Source organism: Trachypithecus francoisi, unplaced genomic scaffold, assembly GCF_009764315.1.
Source record: "Trachypithecus francoisi isolate TF-2019V2 unplaced genomic scaffold, Tfra_2.0 Contig01474, whole genome shotgun sequence".
Lineage (NCBI taxonomy): Eukaryota > Metazoa > Chordata > Mammalia > Primates > Cercopithecidae > Trachypithecus > Trachypithecus francoisi.
In genome coordinates this window covers 8,213,379-8,238,974 of record NW_022681435.1, presented here as the reverse complement: position 1 = coordinate 8,238,974, position 25,596 = coordinate 8,213,379, and the positions used below count along the sequence as shown (strand labels likewise).

General features: G+C 35.3%; 1 protein-coding gene across 7 annotated transcripts in view; it reads right to left on the bottom strand.

Annotated features, from left to right (window-relative positions):
- Window positions 1–25,596, bottom strand: part of RELCH (RAB11 binding and LisH domain, coiled-coil and HEAT repeat containing) — a 121,195-nt gene that overhangs the window by 11,373 nt on the left and 84,226 nt on the right. For 3 of the 7 annotated variants that reach the window (XM_033239075.1, XM_033239084.1, XM_033239103.1), the window contains 7 exons: window positions 22,881–22,987; window positions 21,490–21,589; window positions 17,068–17,150; window positions 16,216–16,279; window positions 14,481–14,619; window positions 8,911–9,027; window positions 4,421–4,509 (listed from right to left, as the gene is read on the bottom strand). In XM_033239075.1, coding sequence (XP_033094966.1) covers window positions 4,421–4,509; window positions 8,911–9,027; window positions 14,481–14,619; window positions 16,216–16,279; window positions 17,068–17,150; window positions 21,490–21,589; window positions 22,881–22,987 — 699 coding nt within the window. Of the gene's footprint in view, window positions 1–4,420; window positions 4,510–8,910; window positions 9,028–14,480; window positions 14,620–16,215; window positions 16,280–16,482; window positions 16,566–17,067; window positions 17,151–21,489; window positions 21,590–22,880; window positions 22,988–25,596 lie in introns of those variants that run through there. The other 4 variants (XM_033239094.1, XM_033239109.1, XR_004443942.1 and 1 more) reach the window with 3 other exon arrangements.

Sequence of the window (25,596 nt, the reverse complement as noted above, 5' to 3'; positions counted from 1 at the left end):
CTGTTCTCTGACTGTAGTTAAGTTAGAAATCAGTAACAAAAATATCACTAGATAATTCCCATTGCCCCCCAATTAAACAAACCCCATGGGTCAGTAATGAAATACTGGAAATAAAACTGTAATTTGAACTAAATGATAATAAAGATAAAATATAGCAAATGCAAGGGATACAGCTAAAACAATACTTAAAACCTTAAATTCATAGCCGAGCATGGTGGTTCAAGCCTGTAATCCCAGCACTGTGGGAGGCCAAGGTAGGTGGATCACTTGAACGCAGGAGTTTGAGACCAGCCTGGACAGCATGGCAAAACCCTGTCCCTACTAAAAATACAAAAAATTAGCTGGGCATGGTGGTGCATCCCTGTAGTCCCAGCTACTCGGGAGGCTGAGGTGGGGGTAATCACTGGGAGGTAGAGGTTGCAGTGAGCCAAGATAGCACCCTGCACTCCAGCATGGGTGACAGTGAGACCCTCTCTCAAAAAAACAAACAAAAAACCAAAATCCTTAAATTAATATATCAGAAAAGAAGAAAAGTTTAAAAATAACCTAAACTTCCTCCTCAAGAAGTTAGAAAAATAGAAAAACAAACCTAAACAAAATAAAAGGAAATAAAGATGAAAACAGATGTAAGTAAAACAGAAAAAAAGCAGCAGGAAAAATCAACACAGCTAAAAGTGCAATATTTGAGATTAATGAAACTGATAAATCCCTATTCAAAACTAACTTTAAAATAAATAAAGAAAAACAAAACAAAACAAAACAACCAGGCTGGGGATGGTGGCTCATGCCTGTAGTCCCAGTGTGTTGAAAGGAGATCTAAATAAATATAAGATATAGCATGTTCTATATAGCAAGACTCAATCATAGAGAAGACTCCCCAAATTAATTTACAGAGTCAATTCAATTTCAATCAGAATCTAAATAAGATCCTTCTTGGAACCTGTCAATATAATACTAAACTTTACACGAGGAAGGTAAGGGTCATGAACAGTCAAAACATTTCTAAAAAAGGACAGGATGCTGGACTTTTCCTACTGGATTTCTGGACTTTTAAACAAGACAAATGTAATGAAGACAGCATATCGCTTTTATAATAATTGACAAAGAAACCAGTGAGAAAGAATGTTCCCCAATAACAGGCACGTACATACATTGGAACTTCATATATGACAGAGGCAGCATTGCCAATCAGTGCAAAAAGGAGGAACTGTTCAACAAATAATACTGAAATAACATATTGTCCATATAGGAAAAAAAAATAATTGGAATGCTAGCTCACATCATACTTAAAAACCAATTCTAGTAAAATTAATGATTTTATTATGTAAAGTCAATTTAAAAAAATTTCAGAAGTATAGGAAATAACGTCTTTTAGAAATGATCAATAAATCTGACTATTAAAAAATTAAGAATCAGTGTTCGAAGATGCCAAAGATATGAAAAGACATATAAATTGGAAACAGATATTCATAAAACATAAAATTGACCAAGTATTGGTGTGTTCCAGATACATAACGAACTTCTAAAAAATAACGGTTAAAAAGACAGCCTAAATGAAAAATAGGCAAAAAACCTAGACTTTAATAGAAGAACACAACTCATCAATAAGCATACCAAAGAATGCTCAAACTTGACAGTAATTAGAGAAATGCAAATCAGAAACATAATGGTAATTTTATATCCACCAAATTAGAAAGTTTAACAATACCAAGTGTTGGCAAACATAAGAACTAAAAGGGTACTCCCATACACTGCCTATAGGGGTATAAATTGTTAGCATTTTGGAAAACAATTTAGCATTAGCAGGCAAAACTGAATATGTGTACACTGTACAACTCGATTCTATTCCTAGTTTGTATCTCACAAACTTTTGCACATGTGCATCATAAGATGCTTATAATTCTGTTTATAATAACAAAATACTGGAAATATTACCTATTTTCCCAGAAAGGAGAATGGATAAACTATGGCATAATCATACAAAGGAATACTATTCAGTAAGGACAATAAAATAACTACTTTTACAAATATCAGTAAGAATGAAACTTAGAAACAAAATGAGTGAAAAAAGCAAATCATGTAAGAATACATACAGGAGATTCCATATATACAGGATAGGAGAAATATGCAAAATTAAATAATATGTTGTTTGGGGATAAATAAATATGTGGTAAAACAATAAGAAAAACAAAGTATGATAAATATAAAATTCTGGGCAAGTGTTAAACTTGGAGGAGCACAGGAGAGGGACATGATTAGGGAGGGGCTTATATGGAACTTTTAAGATACTAGTAATTTTCTATTAAGCTAGGTAGTAATTACATGGGTGTTAGTTTAATTATTATTATTTAAAAAATTTTTCCTTTTTTTCCCCCTCATCAACTTTGTGACAGTATAATTGTTTTTTAAACAAGACTGATAGTCATAGTCTTCTGTGCCAACTTGGCTAGGATATAATACCCAGTGGCTAATCAGTGACCCAGGCATTGCTATGAAGGTGCTTTGTAGATGTGCTGAACATCTACAATAAATTAATTTTAAGTAAAGGAGATTATTGCCCTAAAAAATATGGGTAGGCCTCATCCAAGCAGTTGAAGGCTTTATGAGCAAAAAGTGAGGTTTCCTGAAGAAGGAATCTGCCTCAAATACTGCTTATCAGCCTGCCCTCCATATTTTGGACTGAAGCCTGCAACATCAGTTCCTGCCTGAGTGTTCTGCCTTATGGTCTCTCCTACATATTTTGGACTTGCCAGCCCCCTCAACTGCATAAGCCAATTCCTTAAAATAAATCTCTTAATATATCGTTTTGGTTTTGCTTCTCTGGAGAACGTTGACTAATACAAACACATATGTAATATAGCCTTTGAATGTATATCCTACACTTTACATTATGCAATGGTATTCTTCTGACAGAAGGAAGAGAACAGGCAAAGGCATGGAAGCAAAAGATGATGTTATGTGGTGGAGATGAATTAGTTTGGCATGGCTGGGGCAGAGTGTGTGATGGAGGAGAAAGGGAGAGGGATGAAACTATCAAGATGAACAGGTGTCAGATGATAAAAGGCCTTGTATGTAAGAAACTTGTAAAAGGTTTTTTAACAGGAGAATAACATGAAGTGATTTATACTTTAGAAAAAGTACTTTGGCTGTAGTGAGAAACAATAGTAGAGAGCTAAGATTGGAGAAAAATTAGGATAGTCTACAAAATGGTTTCAATGAGGTAACAATAAAGGATTCAACTAACAGGGTGGCACAGGTATAAAGAAAGGGAAGAGATTAGAAAGATACTATGAAATTAAAGAACTAATTGGACATATTCCATGTTAACCATCAGGTATATGATTTGGGGAGAAAGCCGTATGGCATTAGCCAAAGTGGGAGACGGAGAGTAATTCTGGTTGAGGGGATTGGCCATGCTGAATTTTACAAGATGCGTGTAGGACATGCAGGTGGAATAGACAGGTAGCAGTGAGCCATGAAGTTCTATGGCTCCAGCATGGGGTTAGAGCAGAAGATGAAATCTGTCTGATAGTAACATATAGTAGAGGCAAGTTAGATGATGAGTATGGATGAACTTGTTCATGGAGAGTAATTCTAATGAATGAAAAGGTGAGGTAAGAAAGGAGGGAAGACTGGGAAGAACTGACTAGAGAAGTAAGAAAAAAACAGGAATAGAATGGAGTCCCAGGAGCCACAGGAGTTTTGAATTAGAAAATGCTGCAGAGAGACCTGAAGCTATAACAACAACAAAAAAGTCCTGTCAGGGTGGCAGCTTGGTCACGAGTGATCTTAAAGATGGCAGTTTCAATGGATTAGTGTGATGCAGGGAATATGATGTACCAACAGACACTGTAAAAGTTGAGAGAGTAAATGTGGACGATCAGGAAGAATATGAGACTTGGAGAGGGATGAAAGGAAGTTTTTGCTATTTAGGAGTGCAGAGTCAAACATCGTAAAAGGAAAAGCTGATGGAAAAAATAGGTTGAAGACACTGAATAGAAAATAAATGATAAACAAGGATTTGGAGGAAAGGAGGGGAAACAGGAGACAAATAGAATGAAATAAAATAGTTATGAGGAAATGAAGACAGAAAATAGAAACTGCATCTAAGAAAGTTGATGGTCAGAGATAACTAACATTTTATAGTTAAAAATTTTCACATACATTATCTTATTAAAGTCTCATTATATTAAGTGAAGAAGAGTGTATCATCCCTACTTTAGACAATTAAAGAGAGGCTCAAAGATGTGAAAGGAGTTGTTGAAGATATCACATCTAGTAAACAAATTGATAAAATGACATTGAGCTAGATTTAAAAAAATTAAGTATAGCATATGATAAGCCTCACATAGAGAAGAATACAAGTCTGTATATGAGGTATTAAAATATGAATATGGCACTGCTAATCACAGTGGCTCACCTCATGCTCTGGAGAGAGATGTTCCATGTCAGTCCGTAAACATCTGAGACCAGGTAAAAAGTGATTAACCATTAAATCCTCTGAAATGACTTGGGACAAGGTAGTTAAGGGAATTAAATGAAACCAAACTGGTATGTCCAACAGAACAACCGAGTTACTACCATATAAAAGAGAAGTCTTCTTAGATGATGCCTATGGCATGGTGATCACTGAGGGTAAACAGGCTCCCCTCAAGCATGAATCCTCATTTGCAGAGTAAGTTATTTATCAGGAGTCAATTATGTTTATTCACACAAATCTATTTATGTCAGTGGTATTCATCATTTAAATTACAGAATGTCATGGAAATGTATAAAATGAGCATAACAATTAAATCATGTAACCCAATCAGATGTTTCAATGAATATGAAAAAAGTATAAAAAGTAAGTTTTCCGGCCGGGCGTGGTGGCTCACGCCTGTAATCCCAGCACTTTGTGAGGCTGAGGCGGGTGGATCACGAGGTCAGGAGATCGAGACCATCCTGGCTAACACGGTGAAACCCTGTCTCTACTGAAAATACAAAAAATTAGCTGGGCAAGGTGGTGGGCGCTTGTAGTCCCAGCTACTCGGGAGGCTGAGGCAGGAGAATGGTGTGAACCAGGGAGGCGGAGCTTGCAGTGAGCCGAGATCACGCCACTGCACTCCAGCCTGGGCGACAGAGCGAGACTCCATCTCAAAAAAACAAAACAAAACAAAACAAAAAAAACAAAAAGTAAGTTTTCCACGACAACTAAGTTGAAAGTTTTGGGAAAAACTGATAAATGCAAATTGCTTAAAACATTGCTGTTTAACTATTAGGTATAAGACAATTGTAAAAGATTGAGAAAAATATAAAAATCTAGAAAAACTCTATAGTGCATAACAGAAATATTTCTGGATCCTCTTTAAAGAACTTTAACCTGAAAATCATAGACAATTGCATTACAGATATGATTTACCTGAGAAAGAAGATGTTTAACTATAATTCACAAAAAAGAGATGACATCAAAAGACTAGTAAAAGAAAATAACATATATACATTTTAAGTTAAAGTAAGTTAAAGTAGATAACATTTTCCTGATTTCTTGCTTTAGCCATCCTGTTAAACTGACCTACTATGGGTCCTGATTGAGTTGGGTAACAGAGCTTTTGCGGTAATAAGAGCATTTGTTAAGTTTAGGATTACTTGTAGTTCTTAAGTCATCTTTGAGTTTTAGTTGATTATCTTGACATTAAAAGGTATCAGGAAAGCAGATGCATTTCTCCAGAAAACAATTCATCTTGTTCATTCATGTCAATTCTGATACATTCTCCCTTTATTCTAGTTGTTAGCCTGTAAAACTAGCTCCTATTTAATATCACACCACAAAAATGCCAGTAAATGAGTTCCCTTATAAAGATAATTTATTATTATTATTTTTTGAGACAGAGTTTTTTGCTCTTGTCACCCAGGCTGGAGTGCAGTGGCACGATCTAGGCTCACTGCAACCTCCGCCTCCTGGATTCAAGCGATTCTCCTGCCTCAGCCTCCCGAGTAGCTGGGATTACAGGTGCGTGGCACCACACCCAGCTAATTTTTTGTAGTTTTAGTAGAGACCGGGTTTCACCATGATGGGCAGGCTGGTCTTGAACTCCTGACCTCAGATGATCTGCCCACCTTGGCCTCTCAAAGTGCTGGGATTATAGGCGTGAGCCACCGTGCCTGGCCATAAAGATGATTAAAATAGATGATTTAAATGAGTTCCCTTATAAAGATGACTTAGTTGAAAAAATGAATTTCACTGAGAAAAATATCAGTGTAACTACTGCTTTGAAAATACAGTTATATACAAAAATTGTTCACAAACAAGGCTCCTAAAATGAGTGATTTATAAATTTAATAGGTATGAAATATATAAACATCATCTGGTAAACCAATTTCCTATAGACATATAGAGGGCTGCAACCTAATTATTTGTAGTCTTGCTTTCAAGATATGGTGAAAGTGGCACCAAAATATAACTGTGAATGACCTTTGAATTAGTAGTTTAAGAGTCTGATCTGGAGAAATATGGGCATGGATTGAGAAGCTGAAGATGGCCCTACTTAGAGAGAAGAGGGAAGTCATTTTTCTTTTCCTCTTTCTACTCACTATTGGGGTCTACCTTTTCCCTATGGACCAATCTTTCTCAAGGATTTGAAACTTGAAGGTAATTAGTTCCATCAGATATTAGGAGTCACCTTTACCTCACTGGCGAATGATGGTTAGCCTCTGACTGCTAACAATGAAAGAAGAATCTTAGTTTATTAAGGGAGATCACTGCATTTTAGATAGCTCAATTAGGAAGTTTTTCTTAGAAACGAAATCAGCCTCTGTTATCTCTGCTTGTTAGTGTTAGCTCTGTACCTTAGTTGCACAGTGTGCCTAATCATCCTTCTACCTAAACACCTTTAAAATACCTTTTCATCCCCAAGCCATCTCTTCTCCAGGTTAAACATTCCTAAATTCCTTCAAACTTTCCTTAAACATGACTTCTTGACTTATTATCATGCCAAAATGTTACACACTATAGTTTTTCTAATGTCTGCATTAAAACATGATGGTAGGCTAAAAGGAACACTCTTCTGATCAGCTTAGAATATAATGGAGTAGAACAGATTAGAACAATGTGATTTTATTAGGGGCCACAACACTGTTGACTCAAGTACAAGTTCTGACTCATGTAGAACTAACACTTTTAGTACTTGAACAGGGACTATTGTTAAGATGGTTCTTCCCCTTACCGTATTGGTATGTAGACTTTTTACTGTATTTACTCTAGTGATATCCTATGCATATCTAAACACACAATAATTCCTTCTGTATAGATTTCTATGCTCTTTGGGAAACCACTGCCTTCCTTATTTGGAAACTTTGGTTTTACAGAGCCAAACATTTGGATCTTTTGACTTTCCCATTTTCCTTGAGGCATATTCCTTTAGAAACTCTCTGCTACATAAGATTATACATAACGTTTTGTGTAAGTTTTAAATATTACTTTCACAAAGTCCAATGAAACATACCAATGTTTTTTCTTTGAGATACAAACCCTGCGATGCGCCACTGTTGCTTTCTTGCAAGGGTCCTATCTCTTCTCCAGTACTAAAGAATTCTTACTTGCTAATTCAGAATATCAGTTCCTCTTTTTGCTTCCTCTATCTTCCCTAAGTTGAAAATGCCAACAAGAAATCAAGAATGATAAGTTCTGCTTTTAGGGGAACTAAACTTATAGAAGATGTGAATAGTTGAGGTTACAAAATTATTATTAAAACATGGTGCCATCTGTATTATAAAAAAACATGGCTCATATCCTCCTCATGATTAGGTCATTTGTAATAGATTTCCAACATAAACTGCTCTCAACCATGCATCCAACTTTCAGTTTTAGTATTTCCAAAGACATACAGCTACTTAACAGATAGCTCTACTTTTCTGCTTTCTCTATTTGATTTATTCTGAACAAAAATAACCTCTTCTTGGTACCCTCTAGTCAAGAATCCAGTGTCAATGACTGTTAGTAATATTTTATGGCATATTTATCTCATTTAAAATTACCTGTTCATGTTGCTTATTATATCAAACTGGTATATAACAATGTGAACCATATATAAAAATCTTGAAGCTCTTCCTTTGTTCTCTGGTTTTTGTTGAGCATGTACTTTAGCATTTAGCCTTTCACTCTTTTTTCAATCTCTCATTTCCCCTTTCTTCAATCCTTCTGCCTTTTAAATAAAAGAGCCTAAAAGTTGGGAGTTCACTTTGCCCATCGTTATCTTTACTTCCTTCTTAGTTTTATTTTATAGGCATAGGATAGTAAAGAGAATATTTAACAGAATGGCTAAAGTTCTTTGTTCCAGTCACAGTTTTGCTTTTAACTATAAAAAACAGAAGCCACTCATGTCTTTAAGCCTTAGTTTAATCATTTACAGTCGCTGACATGGACCTACATGATCTCTAAGTTTTCTCCCAGTTCTGTAATCACTGGAGATCATTAGCTTTGTTGGCCCTGTACTTTTCCAATGTGTGATATCTCTCTAAGAGATATTCATAATATTCCACTGGATACTGAGAGTTAAACATTCACTGAAAAACCTAAATGCCAAGTCATATATACAAGGCTTCCTTTTGATTAACAGAAGTCTCAGCTGCAATTCTTTCTGCTCTTCATTTCTTGCTTGGTTATGTAGCTAATATAAATAAAAACTTCAGGTTAAGAACTTCATCAAAATTCTCAAAACTATAGAACATAAAAGCACAGAGGACTTAAAATTATCTTTTAAAATTATGAGATGGCTAGAAGATGGAGTGGAGTGAGACAAATCAAATCTTCAATTTTCTACAATTCTTATGTAAGTTGAAGAAAAGAAGTTCTACTTTTCAATCTTTAACAACCAAGTTCCACTCTAAGATTGGTTATATAAATGTAGATACACTGTAATAAAGCAAGGATACAACAACAGGAAAGTGCACTGTAGGCTTCAAAAAGATGCGTAGCAATGTCCAGTCTTTTAGAATCCACAATCTGTAAGTTGTTCACCAAGGCTAACTTATGCAAATGTGGTATAACAACTGAAAACAGAAAAAAGAAAGGGTTAAATTTTTATCCAAAACGTGCATACAAAACCCTGACACACTTTAACAATAATTTATCACTTTAATTTATGAAATTTCATTTTAATTCTGAATGACTTTAAAAGATTACCCACATCTTATACTTGCTTTTTTTTAACTAGGGAAGAAAGTAGTTTTTCAAAACAAAAAGTGATCTGGCATTTGGGAGAATTCTACAAATTGTAGCACTGTCACTATTACCTAATTATGAAGATGTATATAGATTATTTGGCCTCACTGTAATTCAGTTTCCCAGTTTGAAAAATGAAGTTCAAATAATTATAAACAACCCACCTCTTTTATTATTTATACTTGCAGATAAATTTCTTTATAAAAATATTACTATTGCTATTAAATAAATATATAGAGTATATTCTTTTTCAACAACCTATTATTTCACCACTTCAGAATAATATTATTAGCTTTACTCTCTCAAATTCTTAGCAAAGACCAATGTCAAATAGCACTTGATATTGGTGGCTGAGTTTTCAAGTTATTCAATGAGTTTAATACTCTCAATGAGTAACATAAAATTTCAACCTACTGCTAAATAAAAGCAATGGTCCAAGAAACAAAAACCAAATCAGTAGCAATGAGCACCTCTAGAGCCTAAGATTGTGTTTTCTGGATACCATTTCCCACTAAAACCAGGGCTCTTTGAAGAAATGGCTTCAGGGTCAGTGATTGTTAAATTGTTAATCAAAAGACCAATCACACAACCCCTTTCTAGTCTCTGCTTGGTTGAGGATCACAAAACACCACTCATAAGCATCAACTGCTGACCAACTGTAGTGACCCCTTTCTTGTTTGCACTGAGTTTGCGTATACAAAAGTCATAATCTTCTCCTGGAAAAACTCCTGCTTCCTAAATAAGCTGAGGCATTACTCACAACTTTCATGCTTAGTTTAGTAAAACCCCACAAAAACTTAGAATAACAATGATCATTTTTAGGGAACCTTTTGACTCGTCAAAATTAATAACAGTATATTTATGAGGAGCTCTAGAACAAATTAGGAGACAAAAACTCCAGACATTCAGTTGAAAGCTTCATTAATTGGCATGCTGAGACCTCAACAAAATAGTGACTCTAAGTCTCCCTCGAAGACTCACTAGTTCATTTCTGCCCAAACCTTCAGAAACTTATCATCTTGCACTTGATCCAATCACACATGGTTCCTTTATTCTATCTTCTCCCGAGTCTCTGACCTTTTTACAGTGTTTTTCTCAGAAATACAACAACCACACTGCATAATATCCCCTTAAAATTGCTTGACTAGAAGACAAATCTATAGAAGTTCATTTAAACTCTAGTCTGAAGGAAGTTAAAGGCTCTAATTAAGGATCTTCCTAATTCTTGGGAAGACAGACAGAACTTTACTATAGAATTCAGATTTCACTACACATATATTGTCCTGGGCTACCACATATGTATTAATTAATTCACTTAATTGTTAACCCCTCAGCTATAGACAGATAGTTAAAAGCAGTAGGAGATGAAGGACCAGGAGATGATTTAATAGTAACCTAGGGCCGGGCGCGGTGGCTCAAGCCTGTAATCCCAGCACTTTGGGAGGCCGAGACGGGTGGATCACGAGGTCAGGAGATCGAGACCATCCTGGCTAACACGGTGAAACCCCGTCTCTACTAAAAAAATACAAAAAATTAGCCGGGCGATGTGGCGGGCGCCTGTAGTCCCAGCTACTCGGGAGGCTGAGGCGAGAGAATGGCATAAACCCGGGAGGCGGAGCTTGCAGTGAGCTGAGATCCGGCCACTGCACTCCAGCCTGGGCGACAGAGCGAGACTCCGTCTCAAAAAAAAAAAAAAAAAAAAATAGTAACCTAGATGGATATCATTCTTTTTTTTTTATTAAGAGATGGGGTCTTGCTTTGTTGCCTGGGCTGGAGTGCAAGGACTATACACAGGTGCAATCATAGTGCACCACAGCCTCGAACACTTGGACTCAAATGATCTTCCTGCCTTGGCCTCCTGAGTAGATGGACTACAGATGTGTGTCACCATGTCTAGCTAATTCTTAAAAATCTTTTGTAGGGACTTGGTCTTGCTATGTTGCTCAGGCTGGTGTTGAACTCCTGGCCTCAAGTGATCCTCCCACCTCAGCTTCCTGAGTAGCTGGGACTATAGACACGTGGTACCATGCCTGACTTAGACGGGCTAATTCTAAAACTGACCTTCAGTGGGAAAGAAAAAGAGGAAATACATAACCTAAGGTCACTGCAGAAGCCTTTTTCTTTAGGGCAGATTGAACAAAGATATAAAATTATAAATGAAAAAAGGATAATAGGAGATTTTATAAAACTGTATTTCACAAAAAATTAGCTGGATGTGGTGGTGCCTGCTTGTAATCCCAGCTACTTGGGAGGCTGACACAGGAGAATCACTTGAACCAGGGAGGCGCAGGTTGCAGTGAGCCGAGATGGCGCCACTGCACCCCAGCCTGGGTGACAGAGCGAGACTCTGCCTCAAAAACAACAAACAAACAAACAAAAACTGTATTTCAGAAAACGTTCAAAAAATATTCTGGGGTAGATCCAATAGTCATAAAGGGAAGCTTGTCCTGTTTTTGTTTGTTTGTTTGAATAAATGGGGCCGGGCGCGGTGGCTCAAGCCTGTAATCCCAGCACTTTGGGAGGCCGAGGCGGGCGGATCACGAGGTCAGGAGATCGAGACCCTCCTGGCTAACACGGTGAAACCCCGTCTCTACTAAAAATACAAAAAACTAGCCGGGCGCGGTGGCGGGCGCCTGTAGTCCCAGCTACTAGGAGGCTGAGGCGGGAGAATGGCGGGAACCCGGGAGGCGGAGCTTGCAGTGAGCTGAGATCTGGCCAGTGCACTCCAGCCTGGGCGACACAGCGAGACTCCGTCTCAAAAAAAAAAAAAAAAAAAAAAAGGAAAATTGCCACTTTAGAAAATCTCCAATGTACGACTGAACATTTTCAGAGAGCCTTACTAAGTAAAATAGCTGAAAACAAAAAACAACTCTATGGTGTTGCAGATAAAACAACTGGTTCTTAAAAATGAAAACAAGACCAAAGGTCCTGTGATAACTAATAATTGGGAAAGAACAATGGCCACTGAAAGAACTAATGTCTGCTATTAACCAAGAAATAGAAGGGCAAATACCTAAATACCCCAAATGCCACTCCAAGGGAGACATAACCACCCAGAAATTCTCTGTCTATCCTCCAAACTACCAAAGCCAATCATCTAGAAATACATACGAATAACACTACAGCATTCTTCATACAGGTTCTACCTTCAATATTTATCTTATTAATATAGAGTACTAACTTCCTCAGAGTAAGTTCTAAAGCAAAAGAGTAGCCACTTGACTGGGAAGTAAGTACAAAAGGGGGAAAAAAGGCTACTTTTTATCTTAAAAAAAAAATCTGGTTGTACCAAAATGTGAAAGAAGACTGTATAAGACATACTTGTGGGTACACAGTAAGTTGCAGGAGGTTTCAAGGATAATGGTTTACTAGAACTATTCAAGCAGTGGGAATTTCTCACCTCAATCTGTTCCTAAAACAACCTTTAATTGTTATTTTGGGGCCAGTACGAGAAGAAAATTCATTTTTTCCTCTTGTACAACTCCTACAAATTTGACAGGTGGGTATCTACTCTACAATTAAAACTGTCAAATAAAATGGAAGCGTTATTTTTAGATGTTCTTGAAAATTCTAGAAAGAGACATTAAGATATTGACACTATGTTTAATTTGAGAAATAACTCTAGTCCCAGAATTACTGAAAAAAGATTCCAAAGAATCAACAAAATAATTGGAGCAGATCCTATAAGAATCCAGATGGATTCTTCCCAGATTATCATGAGTCTTTCTTTTGAATGTACATAGAAAGGTCAGATCACGCTCTAGAAAAGTTTTAGCGATCCGACACGGCACACAGCAAGGACCCATTTAATGCAACAACACTGCACATACCGAAGACCCGTTTAACATGACAACATACCAAATACCCATTTAACTTGACAACATGGCACACACCAAAGACCCATTGTGTGTTGAGCCTATCCCTTAATCAGGAGCCAAGAGTTATTCTCCTATTCTCCTTGCCTCAGAGCAACTACAGCCTCAAAAAGTCAAAGCACCTTCAGAGTTCCTACCTAGAATCACCTGTAAATTTGACACTGTAACATGTGGAACTATCCCTAGTGCTAACTAAAATATGAACTTTCTTCTGTTAGTTGGCTAATTATGAAGACACTTACCTAGTGAAAAAATGTCATGACTGTGTTTCTATAGCTTGATCAGTGTGCATGGCCTCAACCGAGTTTTTGGACACTGTAGTCCAAATCCTGACTTAGTATTTTTTGTTGATGACTCTTATCTTACAGAGTCATATGCTAGCCTGGATATATAACAGTCTGCCGGAGAATAAAATAATGTACTAGAAACCAAACTGATTTAAGTGACGCAACTTGTGGCCCTCTCTAGAGCATGTCAAACTGCTAAAAATAAAAGCGCTATGATAACTGATACATTTCTGCAGTCATAATTTCTTGATGCTTTGATACTATCCAAAGAAATTGTGGCCATAAATATTGAGGCCAACAATAAAAGAGACTCTGTAAAATCTAGAGAAAAAAGGCAGACAATTGTGGAAGATCATGTAGCAGATGAACAAGCTATGAATTAAAACAAAGTTATGTATCATGCTGAATGGCATGCTAAGTGGGAGAAATGTCTATTTTTCATAAGAACATGTCCAGAAACACACAAAAATTTCCTTAAAAATAAAAAACTCTAAGGCAGCACAGTATTTAGCAATTAGCAGTTATTAAGAAATATTTCTAAAATAACTTGAAATTAAGTTTGAGTTACTCTTCATATGTCTTACAGCAATCAGTATACAGTATAAGACCATCCACTAGGCTGGGCGTGGTGGCCCACGCCTGTAATCCCAATGCTTTGGGAGGCCAAGGCAGGCAGATCACCTGAGGTCGGGAGTTCGAGACCAGGCTGACCAACACGGACGGCAAAACCCCGTCTCTACTAAAAATACAAAAATTAGCTGGGCGTGGTGGTGGGCACCTGTAATCCCAACTACTCGGGAGGCTGAGGCAGAAGAATCACTTGTACCCAGGAGGCAGAGGATGCAGTGAGCTGAGATCATGGCATTGCGCTCCAGCCTGGGTGACAGAGCAAGACTCTGTCTCAAAACAAAACAAAACAAAACCATCCACTAATATCAATACTGATTAATTCACAATAACTAACTTGTTTCATGTTCAGCTTTCAGTACACAGAAGTACACAAGGCTTTAACACATGACAAATGCACCAAGATTTTAATACATGACAAGGCCTCAGAGGAGTGTCTAGCTTTGATCTTACATTACAATTCAGGAAAAAGGTAGAAAAATGCAAACTTACACTCATCTCGGAACCTGGGTTCTGCGTTAGGGCCAACTCTACCAAATGTTTTTATGATCTCTGTATGCAGAGAATGTTGGTCTTGATACTGAGGATCTTCCAGGAAAGAAGCCAACTGCATTTTCACTCTTTCCAGCAACTTAAAATTGGATATTGTACAGTCATTTTATAGAGTATTGAAAACTGAGTAGTGTTGTTAAAGTGAAAGACACACGTTAAACATGACTTACAGCAGTGGATTAAAGCAACCTATATTCCAAAGACAGTAGAAATTTGGAATTAAATAAGTAGTTATTTAATCTTTTGGCTCAGAGAAGGTTTCCTCCTTTGCTTATGTTTATAAATTCTTAATTAAAAAATACAAATATTCCTAACAAATCATAACAAAAGAAAAAAAATCCCACTGTATTTAGGGAAAAGTAGGCAAATTTATGATTATTTTGTATCTAAATTATAATTCTTAAAACAAATCACACTGTAAGTTACCCAATTATTCACCTTCTGAAAGCAATGAGTCATTAATGACTTATATCTTACTCACATTTCCCTAAAAGACATTTTTATTTTAGGATTTGAGAACATGTTGAAATTCTGCTAAGACTGCAAGCTTTGCAGAATGATGTGTTTTTCCTCTGTGGCTTCACCAGTGAAATATATAAGTGAAAAAATGGAAAACATTCTTTCTGTAACTAACAAAACTTCAGTTTTTGTTATAAAAAATCTATATGATGAAGGAGTTTTATTAAAACGTTTCTCTTTTGGGTAATATGTCCACAAATAATTTATGTTCTAATCTATAAGGTTTTTTTTTCATTTGTATAAGGACATATCCAATATAATAACAAAGAATAAAAATCTGATACCAGTTTTGAGAAGTGTCTCACAGTTAGTGTTGCAAATAGAATCTAAAAAACTTGAAATCAGTTTTAGAATCAAAATACACCTTTAAGAAGGAAGACCTTGGTGGTCTCCTGAAACAGGCATGACAGAGGGTCTGCCCAGACAATGATCTACTCTGCAACAAGAGGATACCAGTCTACTAAATGACTTTTACAGCTTCATATCAATGACACAGTTATCAGAATTCAAGTGGCCTCCTGCCTTCATTGATAACTGAGATACATTTGTGTTCCTGATGTTATCTGGGAAAACAGTCCTGCAATCTCTGCAACACTGGCAATCAAGAATTTATGTAGATTGGCCAGAAGCCTACTGGATAATAGAAGGCTTTGGAACTAGACCTGATGTGAAGGATTATTCAAAACTGCAATATCCAGCTCGGCTTACAACAGAACATCTAGCAAGCTTGTCCAACACACCTTACTTTGTTGTTGATCTGTTTTGTTTTGTTTAAGGCTTTTAGCAGCCTGAAGCCGTGGTTTTTAGTTTCTGTCTCTAGTGATAAGTAGAAAAGAGGGATGAGGAAGGGGCTTTACTGGCCCAGTCAGAAAGAGAAACTAAGAACCCACGACTATATTCTCTCCCTTGGACATCCCTCAAAGCTTGGCCTATACTTAATGTTCTGATTGAGAGGAAAGACTAGAGATTTCCTTAGGATATGGAAATATACCTTGGTTAGGCTACCATGTTTTCACATAATGAGATCCTCCTCTGGCCTATAACTAACTAGGGCACAAAATAAAAGGTAAGATGCTCCCTGCTGTCTACCACCAGATACATGTATCATGATCACCTAATATTACACAGACATAAATAAATTTCAATTATTTCCTACCTCTCTTTGAATTACTGTTTCCATAATAGTGCCAAAGGCTGGAATTGTGGCAATCCTGACAGAGCTGTTAGAATTAAAAAAGAAAGAAACTGAAGATTTGAGATGAACAATGAGTATTATTAAAATGTATATTAAAGTAAGTACAAGGTAAATATACTGTATTAGTCTCTAGCAATGACAAATTAAATAAATTTAAAAAAAGCAGACCAAGAAGAATGCTCAAAAAGACAGACAGGATAACTTAAGGTCGCAGTCTGTGAAACTCACAATTCAGGATCACTGGACAAGGTAACAAGGGCCGGAGCAACCCGCTTGTCAACTAACGCTTCACTCATGCCTCGAAGAGTCAGCTGTAAACCAGTCAACATGCAATAAAAAATGGTTTGGTAAACTGGAATAAGAACTGGGTTAGCTGTGACTGAGGATGGGCAGGCAGACTCATTGGCCTTTCTTGGTTTAGTCATCCACACGAGACATTAAAATGTTAGGCCTTTGGTTCATGCTACTACACTTACTGGTAACAACCTGTTAGTGAGATTAGGAGAGCATCCCTTCTTGGCTTGAAAGAAACAGTCCATCAGCATATTTTAGGTTATGGAAGTATTTATTGAGCACTAATATACTAATATATTTTTTCAATACATGGCCTCCAAATTACATTTACAGTGAGGGTTGATTTAAAAAGAACCATGATATATAAATAATAATATGATAAAGTTTAAAATCAAATAAGTATAATCCAATATTATTAATTTAAAGAGATTCTTCGATAAATTTAAGAGCTGATGGTTATTTCTTGGCAGGCACATTTTGAAAGGGATGCTGAATATAAAAGGCAGGGATGACACTTACATTTCAGGGTCACTGGAGAGAGTAATGAGAGCAGGAACAACCCTCTGAGCTACCAGAGTTTCATTCACCCCCTTCACCAACAGCTGATTGGTCAGCACAGGGGGTATTCACAGGTGATGCACGGAAAGAGCAAACACAGTGCGCCACGGGAAGAAGGAAGGAACAACCAAGAGAAAGAGAGAAAACACAAAAGCAAAACCAAAATTAGAAGCTAAGCAAATACTGCTTCTAGAGTGCTTTACAAAGGCAGAGAATGCTTAGGAGGAAAATAAAGCTTAAGTAGCCTAGCGTCCACGAAAACAGATTTTGTCACCAGTTCAATAGCAGTTTCTACTTTTGGTCAAAGAGTCTAAGCAATTTCAATGTCCATCAAAATGCAACTTAAAAGAATACCTTTTTAGCTTCTTTGACACATACTGTGTTCTATGGTTAAAATTCTAGAAGTAAGGGTGGTATGCTTTTATTATGACCAACAGGGTACAAACTGGGCTGTTTTTAAACCAAACTCACGAGTAGCAGCCACCACTAAACCACTTATTATTGTGCTATAGCAAGTGTATTTTAAAACCACATAGGAAAATTCCTAACCTTTTAAATAATATAGCTTTTTCTTTTGAGCTACAGAGATATAATGCTGTCTATTGGAAAGTATTACACTTGGGAATCAGATCTGGGTTCAGACACCATTTCTCCACTTATGAGCCATGTGATCTTAGATATATAGTATTTTCCATCATCTCTTGAAACACAAGTTTTCTCATCTGAAAATGGTGATATTATTATCTACCTCAAAGGGCTGTTGTGCTATGAATTTGCAAATAACATACCTAAATACCGTGCCTGACAAACAGGCATTCAAGAAAGAGTTTAATTATTTCGATTACTGCAAGAATATATGATCTGTAATATGTTTGGAAGAAATGATCTAATTTAAACAACTTTTTGATAGTTAATATCTAAATATGTCTTTGTTTTAGATTTCTTATAAATTCAAATAAAATTTAAAATAAAAAAGATGAGTAGAACTAGATCTCTATAATCTAATCACAAAACAATTCATTTAGCAACCAATGCTAAATTGTAATACAAGAGAATGATACTGAGCCATATACATTTTGTTTGATAAATATTACTGAAGTTTATGAGTTCAACCGAGAAGCGCAATCCCCTTCTCAATTTCAGAATGTAAGCACATATTAATCCTAAATGCTTACCAATCTGTTTACCTAGTAACTAGTACTTAGTCCTCACAGAAGATCAAAGATGTCACAGAATTTTTAGTAACAAAAATCTACCATTGTGTGCATATGTGAAGGTATTCTTCCTATATAACACATCAGAGAATGTAACTCACTTTATGTGAAGAGTCTTAATTTTGCAATGATTTTTCACCATTTACCAATTGATTCATTTTAGAATCTACTTCAATATTCTGAAATAATTTTTATAAAAAAACACAGATAATTAACCAGGAATAAAATGACAAAGAACTTTTAATATCTTAAACATTACAGATATTGGAGAGAAAGAAATAGGACAAAGAAGTTCAAATATTGTTAAATACAACCTTCTTCTCTGTATCATTTTGTAAGTAAGATTGCTTAGATTTGAATCAGTATCTTGAAATTTCTGTTATTTTGAGTCTGTCAAAAGCATTAAAAAAGAGGATAATGTAGGGGACAAATTAATTTGTCATTGGTGTAGGGTTTTTAAGTTCAATTTCTTTATTAAGCTAGAAAATCACAAAGTACATTTAAGAGCTATCAATTATTATATACTTTAACACAATATATCATTTGATCTTTTCACTTGATGAAGTAAGTACAAATATCATCAATATTTTAACAGATGAAGAAACTGAGGCTTAGGTAAGTAACTTGTCCAGGGTTTTAGAGTGTAAGTCATAGGGTCTGCAAAGGAACTCTGTCCCATCTGACTTAAAATCCATGACTTCTCTGAGTTGTGTTCTAATGTTACATGCTCAATCCTTATGATTAAAATATATACGAAGTTCTTTTCTGCATCTTTTGGGAAATTTATTATAACACACGATAAATTCCTCTTATAATTTTATTCATTTGCTACTTCAAAAAAATTTATATTCTCTTATTTAACAATGGGAATAATATGATTGATTGGGTTCCCTCTTTTTGTCCTGCTGTCTAAAAACTAACCTAAATTTATTAGTGAATTTCAGTGACCATATCCTATTAGGTTCTTGGTATAAGCATTTCTCATTTCTTCTCGACAGTTTCTGGTCTCACCTTTTAAAAAAAGAATTTTTTTAAATGTTTTTATTTTGAATTAACTTTTTTAGGGTAAGCAGGCATAATTCTAAATTATAAAGCATTGGTATCAAAATAAATCTTATGACCCTTTATTCTTTTAATACAATTTTGTTCAAATAAGAATCACTGACAAAAAAGGAACTTTAATTTCTCTTACTGATAACTTTTTCTGACATGCTCATTGAAATGTATTATTAATGAATTTGAAAAACATTGAAACAGTCTCTCAAACAAGATCCAGAAGTTCATCAACGACCTGAGAGGACACTGAAAACTGCTTAAGCATAGATAGATATAGTTTCCAGACCAGCACTGACAGCTAACGGAGAAACCAAAACCAGACATAAGCCACATACAAGAAGGCAGAAAACCAAACAAAACAAGCAAAAAACCTCAAAGCAAATGAACAGGGAGGATTCATTTTATTTACTTATTTTCATTTATATGGTATGATTCACCAGTGCACACTCACATTTCAGAGATGAAAGACTTAAGAAAAAGAAATAGCTTTTATGAGCTTAGAATAAAATCATAGGAAGAGAGTGTATGAAAGAAATAGCTCTTCATTTAAAAAGATACTTTTTTCTTTTTGGGGAGAGGAGATTCTGATGAATGACTTTTCTTTCATGGTAATGCCCCCTTTTCAGCATATTGAATAATCAAAACAATTTACATCCAGAAGGAACTTGTACTAGACATAAAACCAAATAGTGACTTTGGCATTCATCTTCACAAAAATCCTCTGATTATGGCTTTTAAAAAATTGCTTCTGTATGATAACTGAGGGAATAACATGGATGGAGAATTTTCAGCTTCCTGACAACAACGGAGTTTTCTTGAATCCCCAAATCTAACTTACATATTTCAAAATTTTAGAAAGCATATATTTTAAATATATCACTACCCCATCTCCAATTGCAATTTCTCTTAAATTGTGGAGAAATTCTGATATTCAGCAAGATTTGAATTATCCAATTCTTTTTATAGAAATAAATGCTTAGGTATTTTAAGAATCACATGAATATTGGGGCAATTTTAGTTTGGATAAGTATATGTTCCCCATTACCATCATATATTTTGTGGAGTAATAGCATGGATGAAAAAAATAATGATAATGACAGTAAACATATAAGCATTTATTATGGGCTTATATAAACCATATAAGCACTTATTATGTTCCAGAGACTGTTTTAAGGGCTTTAAAAGCATTAATTAGTTTAATAGTAACACAAATCCTTTCAGACTGATACTTTGAGACAGATACTTTTTGTTATCAACTTTCTTTTGTAGATGAGGAAACTAAGGTACAGAGAGGTGCAACCTTGTCCAAGTAATCTACAAAGTCGTTAGGTAGTAGAGATGGAAACTGAACCCAGGCAGCCTAGGTTTATTGCAAGACTGAAGATCAACAAGAAACAGTAGACCAATTTTAGTGCTCAAATAAAGTTCTAAACCTCAACCTCACTGCTCCCTGCCTACACACATGCTAGGGCTATGACATAATTTGCTATACGATGGGTACAAAAGATAGTTCTTTCCATTTCATACTTCACTTGGGTAGGTAGTAATTTAATACAATTTAGGTAAATTATCTGCTCTCCTCTCTTTTACAACTCTATGGGCAGTTAATGTATTGGGATGCTATTCTACATATGAAATGTTAGGGAATAGTGAAGTAGGAGTAATCAATAAAATAAACATTTCCGTAATTGCAATAATTCATTTTCTAATGCTATTGATAAATTCAACTATATTTTACAATTTGAAAGATATCCTATGCTTTTTCAGTTTATTTTAGTAGTCATTTACCTCAGTAAATAGAAAAGTATAGTCAGAAAGAGTTATGTAAGTTAGAAATTAAAATAAGATTTAAAAGATAGTTGGAGAAATGAAAGTAATAACTGAATAACATTCAAGGAACCAGTAAGGTGAAAAACCATTTTTAAATATGTTAAAGCTAAATTTCTGCCCCATCACACAGTACACAACTAGACACTGTTCAAAGCCATAAAATATATATTAACATAACATGATATGCGAAGCTTTTTTTTTTTTTAAAACATTCCCTTCTTCTTCTCAAAAAAAAAAAAAAAATCATTACAATTGAAACCAACAGAGGCATCTGTTGACATACCTCAAACATTCTAGCAGCAGTACACCTGACGAGTGCTGAAGTATGGACAACACCATACCATAAAACAGTTAATAGTAATTCATGGTAGGCTGGATTTGCACTGGAAGAAAAAAAAACAGTGTTAAAATTGAGAGCCACAGTCCCTTACTGATATACTGAAAAACACAATATTTATAAGGAATATTAATGATAACAATATTTGCAGAACATATGGAATTACTTTGGTTACATAGGTTGCAACTAAGATTCTCGGCCAGGCGCGGTGGCTCACGCCTATCATCCCAGCACTTTGAGAGGACTAGGTGGGCAGATCACGAGGTCAAGTGATGGAGACCATCCTGGCCAACATGGTGAAACCCCGTTTCTACTAAAAATACAAAAATTAGCTGGGCATGGTGGTGTGCACCTGTAGTCCCAGCTACTCAGGAGGCTGAGGCAGGAGAATTGCTTGAACGCAGGAGGCAGAGGTTGCAGTGAGCCGAGATCGCACCACTGCACTCCAGCCTGGTAACAAAGCAAGACTCCGTCTCAAAAAACATACATACAAACAGACAAACAAACAAGATTCTCTAAAAAAGGATGTCATCTTCCTTATACAACCACAATCTTTTAGCATATTCAGAAATCACACTTTTAACTTCTCTAAGAATTTGCAATTGTGACAGATAATTCCACTCTTTTTAATAGCACACAAGTTAAAATTATGAAGAAACAAATTTCTCCATGAGGAAAAAGGAAAGACCACTGGACTAAGAGTCAGGTGGGTAAGTTGCAACTTCTGTGGGTCTTGGTTTCTGCATCTATAAAAATTGGGGAAGCAGTACATGTCCTATGTATGTCACATGGATGTTGCAGAATCAAATAAAATCAACTCAAACCATCTATATGGAAGGGTATGTTGGCTGTGAAGCCTATGCAAATGAAAGGTGGTATTATTAACAAATGCATGAGTCTGTTTTCAGTAAAGACTGAGATAAAATTATTTTAGCAGCCAGATGATGTGATGATGAGCAGGACTAAGCAAATCAAACAGAGTGAAAATAGGAGCCAAAGAAGCTGGCTTTCACTTGGGGCTCCTTTTTCAGTTCTGGGAAACTAAATTTTCTTCAAATCTGTACTTGAGTTTATTTTTCCAACTGCTTCAAAGAAAACATATGTCTGCACCCTTCTCCCTACTTTTTAAATTACGATGTATTGATTACAAAATACTAAGAATGAACAAATAAGCAAAACCAAAAAACAAACTAAAATACACAAAAAAATCCCTTAAGTTTCAAAACCAAGAGGATTGGTGTGCATGTCAACCCTTTGAGACTTAAAATATGTACTCTATACATCCAATCTAAAAACTTTATGTGCCTTTTAGCAAACTATAAGCTGTTATTTCTTACCCCAATTCCACAAAAGAAGCCTTCAGGCTATCAAGAGGAGCATGAGATAATGAAAGCAGCGTCATTACATCTTCTAAGAATCCAACTAACAGTTTTCGGTCTTCTTCCTACAGAGGAAAAATACTGATAATGAATTTCCAAACAATCAAGTAGAACTAAATACCATATTTACCTATCTATAATAAGAAAATGTTACCAAATAAGGGGAACATATCCAAATTTGGAAGCTATTTTAATTAAAAGATATTTATTAAGCATATCTATCATCAGAATGGTATGAAGACAAAGACTATCCTGATACTTTAATTTAGACCTGTGGTCTAATATAGTAGTAGCCACTAGCCACATGTGGCTACTTACATTTAAATTTAAATGAGAAATTATGTAAAGTGAAAGATTCAGTTCCTTGGTCGAACTGGGTACAGTGCAAAGGCTTAATGACACAAGTGGCAAGTGTCTATCTGATCGGACAACTCAGCTATAGATTATTTCCATCACTGTAAAAAGTCTGGATGCTTGGTCCTGATTTAGAACATTAAAAGGTATAATCTTCTATTAAAATTTACCTTACCAATTTTAGTTCCCATGAATTTTGGCTCTACATAATACAAACTACTAGAACAGTTACCCCCTTGTAGAAAAAATGGTAGAAAATTGATTTCTAAGAAATTATCTTTGCAATATCCTAGTGATGAAAACTGCATGCTTGGTAAAATATAGACTACTGTGTTCTTTTAAGAAACAGATGCACACTTTGATTAAAAAATACTCTGTATTTTTCAAACTTTCTTCAATGAACTATTATTACTTTCATAATCAGAAAATATGTTAGAAAAAGAAAACCTGCTAAATTAAGAGAGTTAAAAAAAATAACTTTGTATGTTAAATTAACCTGAATGTATATGGGAAGGGAATCTGATAGTCTGTCAGAAAATAAATACATAATAAAGTCAAGTTGGCATTAGGGACATAGGAGGTCAACAGTAAAGAGCTTCTGAATGTATCAATAGATCCATGAGGAAGACTGGATTACCACCTACCTTTTTTTTTTTCTACATAATCAGGTTAGTTTAGAATGAAGTAGAGATAAGGACTGACAAAAGTAATGGTTAACACGAAAAAAGGATGAATACAACAGTTTCAGGACACGCGGTTTAACTGACGAATCAGCATCAGGGCAACCCTGGAATGGAGATTTCACCCATTTTTAGTTACCTACTATTTCAAATATAAAATAGACATAACTTTGGAAAACAAGCTGGAAATCTGAGAAAAACCTAAATACGAAATAAGAGCTATAAAATAAGACTTCTAAATAAGTATGAATTCTTTTGATTTTTAAAAATTTACTAAAATCTTATTTATCATTTTTGGATTCTCAAAACAAGTAATACTGCTTATATATTCAGGTAATTACTTGAATCTCAAAACAAGTAATACTGCTTATATATTTGATTCAAGATAAATTTTGTTTACTATAATTTACCCTAACAAAAAGTTTTGTTTAGTAAGATAAACATTAACTGCTGGTATGTGCTTCCTAAAATAAGAAACACTGGCAATCTGTGATTGCTACCTCAATATACTATTTATTTTGTAATAAGCTGAAAAGTTCTTATCTCTTTACAGATATGAATAACATATTTAGACTTCATAATGTCTCAAAAGAAATGCCCCTTATTCATTTATTCAACAGATCCATTCTGAGAGCCTACTACGAGCCAAACCTTGTTTTTGGCATTTAATTACTATGATTTAAAATGTTATTTATGGTTAAAATAAAAATATTAACAAAACTTCAAGAGGATGAAAAAGAGAGAGAATAAAATACTGACATCACACAAGGACACTTTCCAAAGTTAAAGAGGAGAATGGTAGGCATACTGTTGTGTCTGGCACTGTTAGGACTTAGTGTCTTTGATCTCCAAAAATTTACCGAACAATAGAGACAATTTATTAACATACATGACTTAAAATATTTAACAAACAGAAAAGTATCCATATCAGGGTAGCATCAGAAACTAGTGTAGAAAAGAAAAATTTAAAAGAATACTGTGCCACTTTAACAGAGCTGTAACTTCTATTGCAAGGTAATATGTGATACTGTAACTGTATTTTAATACTATAGGATGATTCAAATTTGTCTTGAAAGAAGAGTACAATAACTGGTACCAAAACAGATATACAGACCAATGGAACAGAACAGAGGCCTCAGAAATAACACCACACATCTACAACCATCTGATCTTTGACAAACCTGACAAAAACAAGAAATGGGGAAAGGATTCCCTATTTAATAAATGGTGCTGGAAAAACTGGCTAGCCATATGTAGAAAGCAGGCACTGGGTCCCTTTCTTATACCTTATACAAAAATTAAGTCAAGCTGCATTAAACACTTAACTGTTAGACCTAAAACCATAAAAACCCTAGAAGAAAATCTACGCTATACCATTCAGGACATAGGCATGGGCAAGGACTTCATGACGAAAACACCAGAAGCAGTGATAACAAAGGCCAAAATAGACAAATGGGATCTAATTAAACTAAAGAGCTTCTGCACAGCAAAAGAAACTACCATCAGAGTGAATAGAATGGGAGAAAATTTTTCTAATTTACCCATCTGACAAAGGGCTAAAATCCAGAATCTACAACTTAAACAAATTTACAAGAAAAAAACAGCCCCATCAAAAATTGGGCAAAGGATATGAACAGACA